The sequence below is a fragment of the Typopeltis vanoorti genome, chromosome 21 (genome assembly GCF_054136105.1).
Source record: "Typopeltis vanoorti isolate ZY-2024b chromosome 21, IOZ_Tvanoo_1.0, whole genome shotgun sequence".
Lineage (NCBI taxonomy): Eukaryota > Metazoa > Arthropoda > Arachnida > Uropygi > Thelyphonidae > Typopeltis > Typopeltis vanoorti.
The window spans coordinates 10,210,807-10,229,919 of NC_143569.1; the positions used below are offsets into that span (position 1 = coordinate 10,210,807).

At 33.1% G+C, this 19,113-nt stretch overlaps 1 protein-coding gene across 1 annotated transcript in view; it reads right to left on the bottom strand.

Annotated features, from left to right (window-relative positions):
* Window positions 1–8,214: 8,214 nt before the first annotated feature.
* LOC150094614 (MKRN2 opposite strand protein-like) overlaps window positions 8,215–19,113 on the bottom strand; it is a 47,739-nt gene continuing 36,840 nt past the window's right edge. Inside the window, exons 3-4 of the mRNA XM_090411237.1 lie at window positions 17,916–18,081; window positions 8,215–10,395 (exon numbers count right to left, since the gene is read on the bottom strand). Of these exons, the coding sequence (XP_090267363.1) occupies window positions 10,188–10,395; window positions 17,916–18,081 (374 nt within the window). The 3' untranslated portion in view covers window positions 8,215–10,187. The remainder of the gene's footprint in view (window positions 10,396–17,915; window positions 18,082–19,113) is intronic.

The following is a 19,113-nucleotide window of genomic DNA, read 5'->3' on the forward strand; positions in this document are numbered from 1 at the left end:
TGACTAATTTCTTTCTTATTCCATATGAATTTATTCAATTGATTTCCCACGATACCAGCTTTGCTGATTCTGTTGTCTATTTCTATATTTAGTTTACCATCTTCAGTAAAAATTGTGCCTAAGTAGCTGAAATGTTTTACTTGTTCCACAGGTTCTCCATTCACAACACAGTTGACATTTTCAATGATTCTGCCTATTTTCATTGTCTTTGTCTTTTTATTGCTGACCTTCATACCATATCTATTACAACAGCTATTCAATTTAGTCAGAGAATCTTGCAGATTTGTAGCGGATTTATTTAGAAGTATAACATCATCCGCATAAAGCAAAGAGCTGACATTAACATCTCCAATTTTGATATCAGGTTTAATACCACATTCCTTCATAATGTGATCCATATAGATAATGAGTAACAGAGGGGATAATGTACATCCTTGTCTCACACCAGATTTAACATTAAACCATCTTCCTGTACTTCCTTCAATTCTAACTGCTGACTCACAACTCAAATAAAGACTAAGTATTGCTTGATATAATGCCCCACTGACACCATATAACTGCAGCGTATTGAATAGCTTCTCTCTTGGCAGCTTGTCATATGCCTTTTCCAAATCGACAAAACTTAAATACAGATCTTTGTTATATTCCCATGCTTTCTCGACTATTTGTCGTAAAGTGAAGATCTGATCCTGACAACCTCTGTTTGGCCTGAATCCAGCTTGTTCTTCACCAAGCTTTTCTTTCACAATTCTTCTCAACCGTTTCTCAAGTATACTTGCATAGATCTTGCCAGGAACACTCAGTAGGGAAATACCTCTGTAATTCTCACATTCAGTTTTATTTCCCTTTTTATATATTGGTACTATGAGAGCTCTACTCCAATCATCGGGAATTCGTCCCTCTGTCCAGGCTTTCTGAACTATGCAGTGCAGCCACTGTAAGACTTTTATACCACCATACTTCAGCATTTCTGGTCGAATATCATCTACTCCTGCTGCCTTTCCACATTTCAAGCCTTTGATGACTTTTTCTACCTCAAGTATGGATATGTATTCCTGACTGCATGCCTGGTCAGTGTTTTTTATCACTGTGCTGTCATCACTGCTTGTTTCATTTAGCAGTTTTTCAAAGTAATTACTCCATACTTCAAGGATATCTTTTTCTCCTGTTTTCATTTCACCTTTATCATCTCTAATTCCTTTTACAGCACTCTTTCCTCCATTCCTAAGCTTCTTCAACAACCTCCAGAATATTTTGATATCAAGAAGGTGTTCTTGATATTTATTTTCTATATTCTTGCCAAAGTCCTCCCATGACTTTTGTTTAGCTAGTTTTACACACTGTTTAGCTTTCTTACATTTGTCTCTGTATTCTGTAAGAGTAAAAGCTGACTTATTTGCCAGGAACTTTTGATATGCTTTCTTCTTTTCCTTCACTGCCTCTTTAACTTCCTGTGTCCACCAGGGAGTTCTGATTTTTTTATCCTTTCACACAACCTCACCACATGCTTCTCTGGCAGAATCAATCAATGTTTCCTTCAGAGTTTGCCACTGAATCTCCAAGGTTTGATTCCTGTTCTCAAACTCTTTCATTTTCTTTTCAATAATATTTCTGTATTTTAGTCTACAGTTCACATCTGAGAGCTGCTCAACTTTTATTCGCTTTAAAACTTTCTTACATGTTATTCTTTTCAATATGAAATTCAATTTTATCCTGCTCAAGACTAAATAGTGATCACTTCCAATTTCAAATCCTCTGTACACTCTGGTGTCCTGCACCAGGGAGAAAACATCACTATCAACAATAACATAGTCAATGAGACTTTTCTTATTCCTAGCCTCTTCTCTCCATGTGAATTTGTGCACATTTTTATGTTGGAACATGGTGTTAGTAATAACCAGTCCATGTCCTGAGCAGAAATCCAACAGATATTTGCCATTATTATTAGCTTTGCTCTTTTCTCCAAATTTTCCCAAAATATTTTTGTATGTCTCACAATCATTTCCTACTCTACTATTTAGATCCCCAACAAGGACCAACTTTTCCTTTTTCATTGTGTCAGTTGCTTTTTCTAAAGCATCAAAAAATTCCTCCACTTCTACCTTAGTAGAACCTTCTGTGGGACCATAGGCACAAATAAGTCTCATTGTCCAGTTCCCCATTCTCATATTTGCCCACATTACTCTACTCGAGACTGACTGCCATTCAAGAAGATTAGCCTCGTATTTTGTGTTGAATACTATGGCTACTCCTTCTTTTCCTTGATTGTCATTGCCTGAATATAACATTTTGTATTTATTGCTCAGAAAGATCTCACCAGTTTTGGTCTTTTCTGTTTCAGTCACCCCTATTATGTCGATCTGGTACTTATCTAACTCCTCAGCTAGCTCCATTTCTTTGCCATTCAGGCTTCTTACGTTGATAGTACCGATCTTTAACTCTGGTGATGTTGAGTTGGGGTTTGTTTTCAGATTTGTTCCAGTAGCTGACTTTTCGCTGTTCGCCCTGGTTCCCTGGCGAAAACAACGGGGGCCTTGTTTAACCGGGCGACGCCCCAGCCGGCATGAAAATTTGTCATGTTGTACCATCATTTTTTATTTTGGTTTAACCAATAAGAATACAATTTGGTCGGCTAAATCCGAAACTGCCAGCCCATCCTCGTTTGTTCAGTATCAAAGTAGATACCCAACAGGGTGCACCACGAGAAGGTGAGGATTGGACATTAGGTCAGAAGCCCTGGTCGGTTCTCCGCATTCCTTTAAAGGCTATGTGGAGGTCTCCTCTCAGTTATACAGCTTTGACCCTTAAGCACCCCCTTTTCTTACTATTACTATCATTATTAAGAGAGATCTCCAGGGAGCCAGCCACTCATCAAGGGAGGCCACATACTACACACACGCACACCAGCTATCATACTTATTCTTGAATTCATTCACACTCTTGCACTCACAACATCCTTTGGCAATCCATTCCAATCACACACCACCATATGAGAGAAAATATAACCTTCACCCCCCCTTCTTAGAAGCATTCATTCTCAGCTTCCAAGGATGCCCTCTTGTCCTTTCCTCACTCCCCATAAACTGAAATCCTGTATAACCCTTTCAGAAATTTGTAAGTCTCAATCATATCACCCCTCTTTCTCCTGTTTGGCCCTACATGGCTAGTGTCTGGAGTCTACAAATTCTCAAGCTGTCTTCATAATCATTATTCCATAATCCTCATATCATTTTTAACACTCATTTGCAAACTCTATCTCCAACATATCAGAACCATGATAGAAACCAGACCTGTGCACAATAGTCCAAGTGAGGTCTTATCAAGACCTTGCAAAGAGGCAAAATGACATCCTTATCTTTACATGTGAATGATTGTTTCAGTATTGCAATTATCTTTTGAGTTGTATTTGCAATATTTGCTACATGGCCCCTGAACTTCAACTTCCTATCTATTAACACTCCAAGATCCCTAGTCTCATCAGTTTCTTCTAGCATAATCCCACCAATATAATACAGTATTGGATATCTAATAATGCCGAAGTGAATGACTTTAGATTTACTGACATTGAACTGATATTCATTTTCCCATGCCCACAATTCCAGCTATTTGAATCATTCTGCAAGTTCTGCACATCAGAAGCATTCCTGATTACCCTACCTACCTACCTATCTTTGCATCCTCAGCAAATAGCTGTATTGCTTGTCAAATCCTTCCCAGTATCATTAATGTACAGATTGAATAACAGTCCACCAAGCACTGACCCTTGTGGTACATTACTAGTTACCTTAAATCTTGCAGACTCACATCCCCTGTATATCCCATGATATCTGTGAGTCAGCCATCCTCTTATCCATGCTAATATTCTATAACCCAAACCCATATTCTTCAATTTATGCAATAGTCTACCATGCGGCATTCTGTCAAAAGCCTTAGCAAAATCCCAAAGTATCACGGTGTATCCATTCCCCCTTGTCTAGTTCAATAGAAACATTGTTATAGAATGTGAGCAAGTTGTTAAAACATGACCTTCCTTTAGTAAACCCATACTGCTCATTGCAAAATAGAGATTCACTGTCAACCTATTTCTGAATATGAGCCCTAACCAATTTTTCCAAAATCTTCGCCACCACTCCTGAGATACTAATTGGTTGATAGTTGGATACATCGATCTTTGTACCACCCTTGTACAATGGAATTACCATACATTCTTTCCAATCTTGCAGAATCTTCCCTGTTCTGAGACTCATATTAAACAGCTTGGTCAAAGAAATAGCCAGTTCTGCTGAACACTCTTTTACCATACTTGCTGATATTCCATCAGTCTCTATTGCTGAATTCTTATTCAGTTTGTGCAACAGCTCTAATACCTGATCCTCAAACTGCATGCAGAGACAGTTTCTTTTCATCCTCAGACTTTGCTTTCCATACAACAGTTGACTATTCTAGCCGACTGTTCATAATTTTCATAATGGACATCATCCTTTTCTTACGAATCTCTTGCCTAAGTTTCATCATCCAGTGAAGAGGTAGCAGTGAACTCAATGTTACGCACACAGGTTGATTGATAGCTTTTAACAAAATGGGTACCCATTAGTTGAACAGTCACTTCTAAATTCAGATGGCATGTTACCATCATGCCATCTGCATTTAGAAGAGTTATCCTTTCATGCTCATTCATTATTTTACTTGCAGCATATCGATAGAATTTTTGTGGATTGTCTTCAGCATGCAGAGACAGTTTCTTTTCATACTCAGACTTTGCTTTCCATACAGAAGTTGCGACTATTCTAGCCTACTGTTTATAATTTTCATAACTGACATCATTCTTATGCACATAGTATTCCTTCCAGATAATCCTTTTCTTATGAATTGCTTGCTTATTAAGATTACAAATCCAGTTGACTCCTACTCTATTTATTCTTTGAACCTTTGGGACACACTCTGATATTGCATCAATTAAGGTATTGTTTAAATGCTTCCCATGCACTGTCGATATTCTTCCCGTCTAGCAACCAATCCCATTCTACTGAACTTAGTATACTCCTCAGTTGGTCATAATTTCCTGCTTTGTAGTTCAGCATGTAACCTTTCCTGAATGGAACATTCATAAACTTAGTCACTTCCCAAGTGAGTACGCATTATTGCTATCCCCAACCGGAGGCAGAATAGTTATGTTTTTAACTGAAATGCCCTCTGACACTATAATCAAATCTAACACTCTTTGACCTTGAGTTCCTTCTGTCACATGCTTGCAATAACATTAGCAAGAAGAGAGCAAAAACATAATTGTCAGACTCAGCAGTCTAATGAATTTCGCAAGATACTAGTCCATAAAGTACTGAAACACAAAAAATAAATTCAAACAAATGATCTGCTATTTATATATAGGCTAATGATGTGCCTCACACATCTCATTAGCTTACAACATAGTGCATTGCAGACTTTCCACACGTGACATGTTGTAGCATGAATACTCTGCAGTTCATCATACATCTGTTAATACAGTTAGCAGAAGCAACTTCGACAACAAGCTTTCAAATTTTCTGCAATCCATCTCACAAATCTCCACGAGAGTTAAGATAAGCTCTGGGTTTGTCAGTCCATTGATATCACATTGTTTTTAAACAGGGTCCTTAACCATAGACATCTGGGACAAAACACTGTCATAAATATTAAATTAAAATGTAGTGAGACCACATATGTCAAAACTTGTATGGTCTCACCAACTACATCATCAAAAGTTGATGCATTACTTAAGATATCATTATGCTCCAGATCCATTTATCAAGATTAAAGTAGTGACAGTATTATTATTGTTGCTACATTGACATCACTATGGAGTTCAAGGACTCCTCATGTGAGGCCATACTAACTACAATGCCTATCATACCTCTCTAAACATGTATACTAACAGAGCATTCAATGTCTTTAGCAACCCATTATACTCATTCACAAAATTCTCAGTTTTTGTGCTCTACACAAAAAACTGAGTCCAACCTTGCTAACCAAACTGATACTCTATCCAAGGGTGATCCCTTGTTTTTCCTATCTAGTCATGTATTCAAATATTTAAATTAAAGATGCTAAGAAATTATATTCTTGGTTTCATCCTTTATCTAAGTGTTAACAAACAAAGTTTGCAAGTAACTTCAAGACTGGGCTACATGTATATAGAGGCTAATGACTTCACATCAATTGCCTTAGTATTCATAATGCAAGGCATATATCCTTACAAACATGTATAATGCTATGCATTATGGAAAGGGCCACTATCCATACCGACTATTGATGTGAAATCATTAGCATCTGTATACAAGTAGCCTAGTTGTGCAGATACTTAATGTGCAAACTTTGTTTGTTTACACTTGAATAAAGGATGAAACCAAGAATATAATTTCTTGGCATCTTTAATTTTATAGTACAGTGGTATCTCACTAATCTGAACCCTCCAGTAGTCCAAACTGTGGTTTGAAAGAAAAAAAAGTTTTATTTATTACGTATTATTATTTTGTGTACTATTATTTTTATTTAATAATTATTATTATTTATTTTATTATTATTGTATGGTTACTGGAGGCCTATTTGGATTTATCGTGTGTTCACGTTTGCTTTTTTTATACTGTATAGTACGTACTGTAATGTCAGCATAAATCACAAATGTACACAAAAAGAGGAAATTCAAAACGTGCATAATTTGGTTAAAAATATAAATCCAGATGTTGAAATTTCACAAACAGATGGTACGGAATGGATTACAGGTAGAACCGAAAGTGAATTCGAAATCAAATCAGATCTGAAATTATAAATATGACACTACAGAATGAATTAGAAGATGATGATGAAGAACTCGAAGAAAAAAAAAAAGTAAAACATGAGGAGGTAGTTGACAGTTTTAATATGTGAAAAAAATGGGCTAAGCAAAATGATATGCCATTCCACAAAATTTTATTGCTAATGCAGTTCCGAGAAGAAGCATTCGAAAAAAGTTTAGCTTCCAAGAAGCAAAAGAAAATCAGTGACTTTTTTTACAAAGAAATAAAAAAACTTTTTTTGTGTTATTTTCTGAAACTTTTTTTTGTGTTGCATACAAGAAAGTGATATTTTTTTTACGCAAATTAAGTTACGTACTGAACTATGCAATTTTATTAAATCAGAATCCTCAACAATACAGGTACACACAAACTAAATTTCTTACTAAAATAAACTTGAGTACTGTATTTTTTTTTGTTTTATATTACAGTAGAATAGCTTTTTTCTATCAGTTAATTTATTTACTGAATTAAACTGATGTACCATTAGAATCTGATTATTTTTGTTGTAAACGCTAGTTATTGTTGTCTCTTGGGGAAAAATTCCCTAATCCGAACGAGCAAGCAGTTTTTATTAGTTCGGATTAGTGAGATATCACTGTATAACTAAGTGATAAAACTTTCAACAAATATATTTTTAGCATCCACTCTGTAAAATAATCCCAATAGCAATTTACATGTTTCTATCACATCCCTTCTTTTTCAACTGCCTAAACCATAACCCACAAACTTTTAATCTATCCTCATAGCAAGCACTGCACAGACCAGTCACCATTTTGAGCACTCACCTCTGTGTATTCTTCACCACTTTCATGTCCCAAGAAGCCCACAGTTGTCCACAGATTTACTGTGGACAACAGTCCAGATGTGGATAATGTCAAAAGCTTTATTGTGAAGAGGGATAACAACCCCCTTATCCTGCTTGTCAAGACAAGGAAGTTTTTATACCTCAGAGCGCTTCTTAACATCAAGTAATCCTTGGCACTATTTTGCCACATTTGAAATATTTTATATGAACTTTAAATTCCCTGTACATGATCACAAATCCTCGGTCTAATCAATTTCCTACAATGCAACCCCATTGAATATATTACACAGCTTGCAGTCTCTTCAGTTAAAGTGCATAACTTTCATTGCCCAATTTCTGATAATGCCATTCTATTCTTGCATACTGTGGAGATAGTATCGTTGTAATTGTTGCTGAGCATAATATTATATGTGATCACAGTTGTTGTGGACTGAAGTTTAGCCATAAAATACAAACTGATGTAATTACATGCATATGATATTGTATATTTCTGGCTATTAAAATTTTAACAGGACCATTCATTCTGTAGGGTTCTGTTACAGTTTTAATGATTTTGTTTGCACCATGTAAATACTTATGGATCTCTTCTTGAAAAAATAAGAAAGCAGAATACTAATTTTATTAAATATTTGAATAAAAGTAACATTCCTTTTAAATTACAGATTATGTTACTATGCTCTTTTCCATTTATTTATAGCATGATGAAGTAAAAAATAATTCAATTATCCTCAGATTCTGTTTATTGCAACAATAATATTTCCACTAACTGTCTTAGTCATCAAAGTTGAAACTACAACAACAGGTTAATACACTTAATCAAATTCCATGAAAGTAAAAATATGCATAAGTATACTAATGCATAACTTGCATCTGCATACAGTAAAGCTAAAAAAGTCAATACGACTATGTTTCTGCATTTTAATTAATTAAAAAAAAAAACAGTTTTAATAGTAATGATGAACAGCATTTTAAAACAGCAACATTTTATGCACTAAATAAATTAAGGTAAAAAGAGTGGAGAAGGGAATCACAACTTTCACTGAAAAATCCTTCATATAAATATTTACTTGTATATGCAAGATTTTAATCTTTTTCCATAATATGGAGAAAGGTTAAAATTCTTAAATCCTGACCATTCTGACTGGCGATAGACAAGGTATCCTATGTTATTATCTGCAAATTTCTGTAGATCTCCAGCAGTATGACCAAAATAAATGACTACATGAGCCCAATTGAGATAGAGATTACTGTTTGTCTGTAATATGGATTGCAGAGTTAAAATAATTTTAATACTTGTTGGAATGCACTATGTAGGCTGATATTTCTTAAAAGTCTGGAAATGAATTCTTACAACTGTTTGTATAAAGTAAGATCTGATCCAATTAATTTGTTTCTGTAAGAGCTTTACAGAAATAAATTAACTGGAACTTTCATTCTATATGCTAAATAGTATTTCTGGAATGCTAAGAAATCTTAACCTATATATAATGCATTCTAACTAATACAAAAATTATCTTCACACCTTGCACTTATCAAATATAAATAATATCTAATCTTTAAAAATGTGTCTTGCAAAAAACTGAATTATAAAAATCACCATTTACCAAAAAAAAAAAAAACTGGAGTCTACCTGTTATCTTGCCAACTGATTACCAATTCTATAATGATATTTTCCACCCATTCAAAATAAAATATGGTAAATTTTTATGTTAATGACCTGATTACTTTTAATGAAAATGGATGGCACTCTGCTCTGGATTCAACAACTTCTCATGCTGGTATCATTACTAAAGAATGTTTAATCCATAACTAAACTTCTTATAGCTAACAAGAAAGAAGTAGGGCAAACCCTGTGAACTCTGCCATAGCATTTATGAATGCTCACACAGGAATGCATCAGCTGGCCAACCCTACAATGAAACATAATGAATACCATGCCAGAGGCATTACCATTTGTTGTCTTGCACTTCCTGGATATCAGCCAAGGTGATGACACTTTTGTTTTAATAAACATATACAATATCTACTACAAGAAATACAAACTAACATCAGAATATGTAAGTTCTCAAAAATTAAAATTCCTAAAGCATTTTGGCCTGATGTAACAAATTTGGTCCATGTTTTAATATTCCTTTATTATTTATTAATACTAGACAAAATTTTAATTTGTTATTCCAGTTAATTTATAAGATAAAAGAAAAAACATGTAATTTCACTAAATTCAAAAGATAATGCTGATACACACACGATAATAATAATAAATATAAAATAGCAATTGTACAACTGCTATTTTATTTATATAACAGAAATTATATAATTATATATAAAAATGTTACAAAACATGCATTAATGCAGGTATGATATAATTAATAAAATATATACCAAAATGAGAGACACTTGTGACATTAAATTAAATTCTTGTCTTAACGTGTTTATAATTTTTATATCAAAATGAGCATTTTTACTCAATGTTTCTGAAGGAGAATTAACTTATGAACTTTTATGAATATATGTTTAAATTAATACCCCTTTTATTATTTTACAAACCAATATTCACAATCTGTTCAATTCTATGGAATCTCTGTTTGAATATAAACTTGTTTTGAAAACAATGATCTGTAAAGGACTATATAATCTGCTACTGCACTTGTATGTGGAACAATAAATTTCTTACAAAACTCTGTTTTATTTGTTAATGATGATTCCAATTCGGTGACAGATAACATACTCAAAAAAGTCATCACGAAAGTATAGCAGTTATGATGATCCACATGATACCTACAAATAATGTAATATTTCAAAAATTAATATATCCAAAAATAAAATTTAAAAAATCACTTAAATCAAGAATTCAAGGTACTAACTTGAATTCTTGATTTAACATAAATAAATGGTTTAACATAACATAACATAACATAAATGGTTTTTTAATTAATATGTACTATAAATTCAGTTTAAAAAATTTGAGTCACACACATATTTCTCCTTTTTTTTAATTCTTCAATCACTTAAATGGTTGGCAATAACTGAATGTAATAAAGGTATTACACATTCCATTGTCACTATAACAAGGACTGTTCTAGTGAACTTATAAACTGCCAAAAAAAAAAAAAAAGTACTGGACAAAGCTCTAAGCATCAATACTATTCTAATAGAAATTACTATGCCAAACCACCCACTATAACTAAATATTTTCTTTGATCTTTATCATTTTGCTATAGTAACAGTTCATCATACATGGACATTTATATATAATAAGCTGGCTGGAATTATGACCAATGTAACTAAGAAGACCATATGACTAGTGTATTTGGTCATATTATCATCTCTAGATAACCATATGGCATTTACTAGATGCCATTATGGTCATTCCCATCTCATAGGATTTTTGGGAGTGAAGTCTCTGCTAGAAGAAGTAACTCCCCTTACACACAAAATTAATAAGACCATCACAATAATCCATGCCCGTAGAGAGGATTTGGACCTTCAGCCTATTGGTTGGAGAGAGGATGCATTATCTACTCAGCCAACCATGCTGCTAAGTATATTATATTATGTGATGTTAACTGAATATGAATTATTTACATGTAAACATGAGATAAAGGTAATAATATATTTCAGTCTGAAAATTATAGACCATATTCAGTGGCAAAAAAGACTGAAATATATGGCCTTATAATAAATTATTACATTTACCTTGTGTTTATATGTAAATAATTCATAAAACTATGGCACAAGTTTCTCTAAAAAAAAGAGTTAACTGAATATGTTCATTAGTCAGTTTGTTTTGCATAAAATGACCAAATTTTTGGGGAGGAAAAAACCTGCCACTCGCACATGAAATTAACTTCATATGCTGATGCATTATGGACAAAATTCAAATGAAAGTTTATTCAATCTCTGATCTTTGTGCCTTTTATCATTTTTATCAGTATAACATTTTAGTGATATTCATATAACTGATTCAGTATGAAAGAAAATTTCCACTAATCACAGAGATAGTCTTTTATAACCATAACATGACTAAGTTCTTTATTCATATTTTATGATACTAACAAGTACACAGAAATGTTTCAAACACACACACACACACACACACGCACACACGCACACACACACACACACACACACACACACGCACATACATTATCTTCTTACTCTTTCATTAATTTCTATTTTTACATTCCTCCTTTTGTGAATGTATACTAATTTTTTTTTACGTTTATTTGATTTTCTTATACTAGTGAAATGCTATTTAGCCCCTTAAACTCTGCTCAGCATTTTGTGCACTTCTGAGTCCCTAAGTGAAGTTTTCAATAGATGAGACTGAGAATGGTTAGACCAAGACAGCTAAGGTCTTGAAGTCAGTACAATTATGTCTGTTAACTGTGTTCTCTAGCAGATGTGTCTTATTTATGGAAGTAAAAACTCAAGTTTCTGGGAGTAAAAAGATGCTTCCCTTCCATGTGGGGTTAGATAAGTTCAGTTAAAAAGCATTTATAAAAGTTCTTTTAAATCCTGAAATGAACTTGTACATAAAAGGATAAAAATGTTTCCTTTTGCTTGAAACACAAAAAAGCGAACACGTTTTCAAAGTGAAACAGGGAAAGTAATTTTATGGAAAATAGTGAATTGTCTTTCCTGAATTTATTTTAATTTCTTTGACATGCAAATATATGTAGGTGTGGAGAATGTGTGTGTGTGTGAGAGAGAGAGACATTTCTATATGGATGTCAGTGTGCATGTTAATATCATAAAATTTCTGCTGATGCACTATGTTCTCATAAGTGCCTACAGAGCTAACTGGAAGAACAACAGAGTATTGCGCCCTTCGATTGGAAAAGATCCGAGTTTGATTTTTATCATAACACATTTTTCCACGAGTCCAAAGACTCATTGTGGGAAAGCACTCTACATAATAATAATAATAATAATAATATAGATGCTATATTTCACTTGCATTATATACCCCAAAAATATATATGATTTACAAGACAGTGTGGAATTTATCTGAGTTCAATCTTGGCCACAGAGTTGTACACAAATCCTCAAATAAGAGAAAGGAAGATGCTAAGGACTGAACAGCAAGCTATAGTATGTTATTATAAATTAATCAAGAAGATCTTGTAGTCATGCTTTTCTTTAAGAAGCATAGGAAGGGCTCAGGGTGCAAGAATATTATATCTGGTAATAACATCTGAGAATCTGACAGTAAATGAGGTAACTATTTTGCATCTAAATGGCAACAGTAGTCACACAGTTCTGTTTTGGGAAGTGACAACCATCCCACCATTCCTCCTACAACCACCACCACACAAGATCAGAACAAAACTATTCCCATCCCTTATTCAGGATACATCTGAAAAAATAGCCAAAGTTCTCCACAGATCTAATCTCTATCCCACTTTCAAATCACATATTCAAGCAGCTATGTTCATCTGTTCTCTTAGGATTAGCACCATTCTCTTACATATCCTGGAGCACAAAATGTTCCTTGTGCCTGCATATTGCCTACTTTGGATAGGCTGATAGATGCATTAACATCTACTTTGAAGGACAGAAAAACTATATCCACGATCATCTGTATGACAAGTCAAGACTGGCAGATCATGCTCTAGATATTCTCTTGCACAGGATTAAATGAAGGAAGACAACTGTGACACACAGAAATCACCACAGGTCTGAGAGACTATTTCTAGAATTAACATTAGCTATGAAGCACTCGTCTAATCTCAACAAGTATGACTGCATTCATTTGCCAAAGATCTAAAAGACAAATTTTAAGACCACACTTAGCTTGACTTCTCCAAATCAACTTCACTGTTATCAGCTTTCTAGAGGGCACTTTGTTAGGCCATTGGTTCCTTCTCAGTTATAAGTTGAATTATAACCAAAAAGAAATTGAGCATTCATGTTTACAACAGTTGTAATTTGTGCTCTGATGATGTTGGTTTAAAAAACTAGCAAAATGTTTTGATTGGTAATTACAATCCAATCATAACAGTCTTATTTTGCCAAACCAACTTGATGGAAATCATCAAATGGCTAGCCACAGAGGCAATATGATGCTGTTGTGCCTATATATAAAAACTGTTAATTATTAATTTCCCTTATACTTATTTAGTCTAGATCAGCGTTCTTCAACCTTTTTACACCTGTGGACCAGGGAAAATAGGAGAAATATTTTGCGGACCGGCTGATGGCTAAGACAGAAACATAAACCAATGTAGATAGTATTTTATTTATTAAATCCAATGTTATAAAATTACAATTTTTAGCTAGTGCGACATCTGCTGCTGCTTAGAGGTTAGAAAATTTGATATACTTGGCTGGCGCGTTGTTTCTGAGAGACGAAGAAATTTTTGGCAGGCTGCCAGGAAATTTCTGCGGATCACAGGTTGAAGAACAAGGGTCTAGATGATGTGCATACAAATGTTTACTGGCTTAGTTTTTCATGTAATATATTTATGGATTTTTCTGGCATTTCTCTACTTGAAAAGTTTCTGTTGACTTTTTACCATACTAGCTTGGTTTATTCTATTGTCTATTTCCACATTTAATTTGCCATCTTCACTCTGAATTCTGCTTAAATAGTTGAAATGTATTACTTGTTCTATAGGTTCTCAATTCAGGATGCAGTCGGTGTTTTCAATATTCCTTCCCATTTTCACAGTTTTGTTTTTTTTATTGCTGATTTCAATGGAAATTTACTACAGCAGTAATTAAAGTTTGTTAATGAATCTGCAGATATGTACTGAATTTATTTAAGCATGTAACATCATCTGCATAAATAAAGAGCTGAGATTAACATCTCCAATTTTGATATCAAGTTTAATGCTATTTTCTTTCATAATGTGATCCATATACATGGGGATAGTGCACACCCTTGTCTGATACCTGATTTTACATCAAATTATTCCTGTATCTCTTTCAATTCTAATTGCTGACTTATAACTTCAACAACATGGTGGTCAATATAATGTCCTGTTTACACTATATAATCATACTGTTTTGAACAGATTTTCTCTTGGCACCTTGTAATATGCCTTTTCTTAAACAGATCACTGTTATTTTGTGATGATTTTTCAACTATGCAACTATCAGTTTTTTTTTTAATGGCATAAATACCAAAACTAAAGACATTTATGGTGATTACTGCAGTTATAGCATCCATTCTCCAGACATGGTAAACTAGAACATGAGCAACTAGATTTCATGTAACTCAATGTACCTATAATAATACAGGCATGCATAGTTTATGAAGTCCCAAAAAATTTCAGCTATAATTTACTAATTCATGTATAATGACAAGGAAACCTTTAGCCTTATTCCTGTAGAAATCTTATCTCAAATTCTGTTCAATTAGACCTGGCCCTATCTGATTATTTCCTATTCCCAAATTTAAAGAAACACATGAAAGAAACAAAATTTACCACAGATGATGAAGTCTTATCCACAGCTGAGGACTGGAAAAAAGTCTTTCCACTGTGAAACAAGGGAAAGACTTTTTTCTCAGAGGATTGCAAATGATGCAGCATTGTAACAAATGTATAACACTTTGTGGAGAATATGTAGAATAATGTGTAAGTTATATGGTTTTGCTTCAATTCCTTCATTGTGATTATCATGACTTTTCAGCACATCCTCATAAATAACTGGCATGTCTTTAGCTCTAGAGCACATTAAGCTCATTAACTTTTAATTGAAGTAAAAACTTTTTTTTAATTCAAGTATCAAATGAAATAAAATAAAAAATGTCGGACACAGATCAATAAAAGAACACATGGAGTTACAAGCAAAACTTTTTCCCTGTTATTTTAGTATGCTACACACTTTATATATCTGCCTTGCTATACTACTCTATATATATATGTAATAAAAATATGAGGTATCAATTCCAAATGAAAAACATATATTTAATCTGCACTACAACTTTGAATAAATACAGTGTGTTGAAACTACACAGTTTACAAATCTACCTGACAGAAGCTTGAAGGAAAACAGACTTACACCACAAGATTATGAGTACAAGTAGATTGAACACACTGCTAGCTAAGAATAAAGATTTTTCATTATTTGTTTGTTTGCTTGCTCCACTCCCATATCAAGCTGTACAAGTAACATCACGCTATGTGACATGAGACTGAAGCAGAATACAGGAATCAGATTCAAAGCAGGACTGTTAAAATTTCATAGTTTTGTCTTTTGTTTTTATCATCACGTGTAACTAATACTGGAAAACTAAAATTCTGTATAGAAGTATCACTTGACATACTATATTATCAAGAAAAATTTGACAAAACTCCTTCAATTCTAACTGTTGACTTGCAACTCAAATATAGACTAAGTATTGCTTCATATAATGTTCAATTTACATCATATAACTCTAGCAGTTTGAACAGCTTTTCTCTTGGCACCTTGTCATATGCCTTTTCCAGATCTACGAAACTTAAATACAGATCATGGCAGCCTGATTGACCGGATGGATAACATACCTGCTCTCCAACCCATAGGTCATGGGTTTGAGTCCCACTATAGGCATGGATGCTTTGTATAAGTCTGCTCTAGACAAGCTTGTATAGTTCTTTGAGTTTATAAGGCTTGACTTTTTATTCTTAAAAAAATAAAAAAACATATTATATTTCCATGATTTTTTCACTATTTGTCTTAAAGTGAAAATTTGATTCAACCTCCATATGGCCTGAATCCAGCTTGTTCTTTTCCAAGCTGCCCTTCCACAATTTTTCTTAGCCGTTTCTCAAGTATACTTGCATGAATCTTGCAAAGAACACTAAGTAGGGAAATTTTTTTATAGACAGGTACTATGAGAAGCTCTTCTCCAATCATCTGGAATTCAACCCTCTGACCAAGTTCTGAATTATGCAGTGTACACTGCAAAGCTTTTATACCTCCATATTTCAGCATTTCCAGTTTAATATTATCTACTCCAGCTGACTTTCCACATTTCAGGTTTTTGATAACTTTTTCTACTGATGTATTACTGATTGCATTCCTGTTGAGTGTTTTCTGTCATCATGCTGTCACTGGTTGTTCCATTTAGCAGTCTTTCGAGGTAATTATTACAGACATCTAGAATATCTTTATCTTCAGTTTTCATGTCACTTTTTATCATCTCTAATTTCTATTACTGTACACTTTCCTCCATTGCTAAGCTTTTTTTAATAGCCTCCAATACATTTTGCCACCTTCCTGATTTTTGCCTATATATTTTGTCCTTCTGATCTCTATTTTACACCAGATAACCTGAAATGCACTTCCATATTCTGCCCTCCAGGTGAACTGCTCTTGATGAATACAGTTCTGCTCTCATTCTCTCTCTCTCTATATATATATTATTCTCTGTGTCCACCTTAAAAATACCATTCTAACCTTAAATCTTCCTCTGTCAACCAAGTGTCATTAATTACTATAATTTTTGACCAATTAAGCTAACTAGGGCCAAAAGCCCTTCTAAGAGGGGCTTTTGGCACTAGTTAGCTTAATAAATGCTTCTGGCATTAGTATACATAAATGGCAGTATCCTGAAGAGAACATGCTCTTTTTATTTACTATAATTTCTCCATCAAGTTTATCTTGCAATGATATGATTATTATTCAAGAGAAGATGAAATCTGAATAGACTGCTAAGTATAGTATTCTTCCACCAAAATGTATCCAAAATTTACATTATCGCTTTGATTTTTGGAAATTCAAATATGTTTAGATCAACTATCATTCTTTTTGTAGAAGTATAACATGAAAAACAATAACTCATATAAAGATATTAACTAGCTTATATTTCAATAGTTGTTCAAACCAGCATTTTAAGAGAACTACTAATTACAGTATACAAACATGATGATGAGCATGAAGCAATTCATACTGTAAAGTATTTGTACTGTAAGCAGTAGATGTGCTAGGAAAATGGAAATGAAGGATGTTTGAAACCCAGCAAAATATAAACCAGTTCATAAATATCTTTATATGATTTATTGTTTTTTATGTTTTAATTCCATAAAAATGAGATGAATAACATCCAGAACCTAAGCCTATATACAACATTGATGTTAAATCAAAAGCAATATAAACATCTTTCATAAAATCCTATCAAAGTGCTGCAAACTTTTTTTTTTTTTGGATATTTTACAGTAGTTGAGGAAAACTGAATTTTACTAAACATTCCATTTTCTAAATGTAAGAGTTAGTAAACATACTAAATATTAAATAAAAATAATAAATAGGTTTAGTATTTATTCTGTGCATTCCTACTCATTAATAATGTGTATTAGAAAATAAACCTCTGAGCCTTGAATTGATCTTGACACCATATTTTCTTTAAGGTATGATCCCAAAATTCTTTCCAAATAGAATCTGTTCTAGAAATTACTGGAATTTCAAGACACTGATTCCAACAAAAACCTTGTATCACTTGCAATCCTTCATAACTATATGCATGAACATTTCCTATAAAAAAATAATAAGAAATAAAGGCCACCATTAAATTAAAATAATTACAGTAATAAATAAATATGGCACGTTAAGAACTAATTTATATATCTTCATGAGACAAGTAATGATTACAAGCAATCAAAATTGCTGGAATTTGTATTAACATTCTTTATAGCAATATTATTCATCATGAAAGCAACTAAACACTTATTTTTGTTATCTGTAGGCATAATTTTAGTTTGCCTAATTTTGCATTAAAACTGTCCAGCTAAAATAAAAAGAATTTCACTAAAAAATATAATTTTTCAATGAATCCCATCAAATTAGAGAGGAATAATCATTATCATTATAATTGTGATTGTTTTATCAAGAAAAATAGTATCCAATTATAGCCAAAAATATAAAATTAAAAATAACACACATACATACAGGATGATAATACATTCCTGTCATAAACTTTGAAGGTAAATCTACACTTAAAAAACTAACAAAAAGATCCTAGTAAACAAAGGTCTGGACACTGCATTTCCATGATATATTCCTTTGTAATTGCAGCATAAATGCTCACAACATGCAGAGCAGATAAACACAACTCAGTGAATTTAGATGATTGTAAACAATCATCTCAATGAATATGCATGATTGTAAACCAGAATCACATGCCTAGAGTTATGCTCAGTCTAAAAGGTTGATCCTGAGCAAGAGCAGTGGTTATTGGTTTCAAGGATCCATATGTCAGTGTTTTCTAATGGAAGGTGAATTCAAGTCTGATGAATTGACTGATATGAATTTTTATTATGAATATATCAATAAAAATGCATACGAAACTTATCTGCTTCATCAAAGCTCTTTCCCTAGTGATTATTCAATTTTTGCTTCTGTTACTTCCAACCATCAACACTAAAGTCATCACTTCCATAGTTATTTTCCATTTTCTTGTCACATAGTGAAAGAACTTTCTTTTCTTTGCATCTGAAGTGCTAGGCCACATAAAGAAAAACTATTCTAAGTTTGACTCTAGTCACTACTACTAGAGGAACTTTTTCC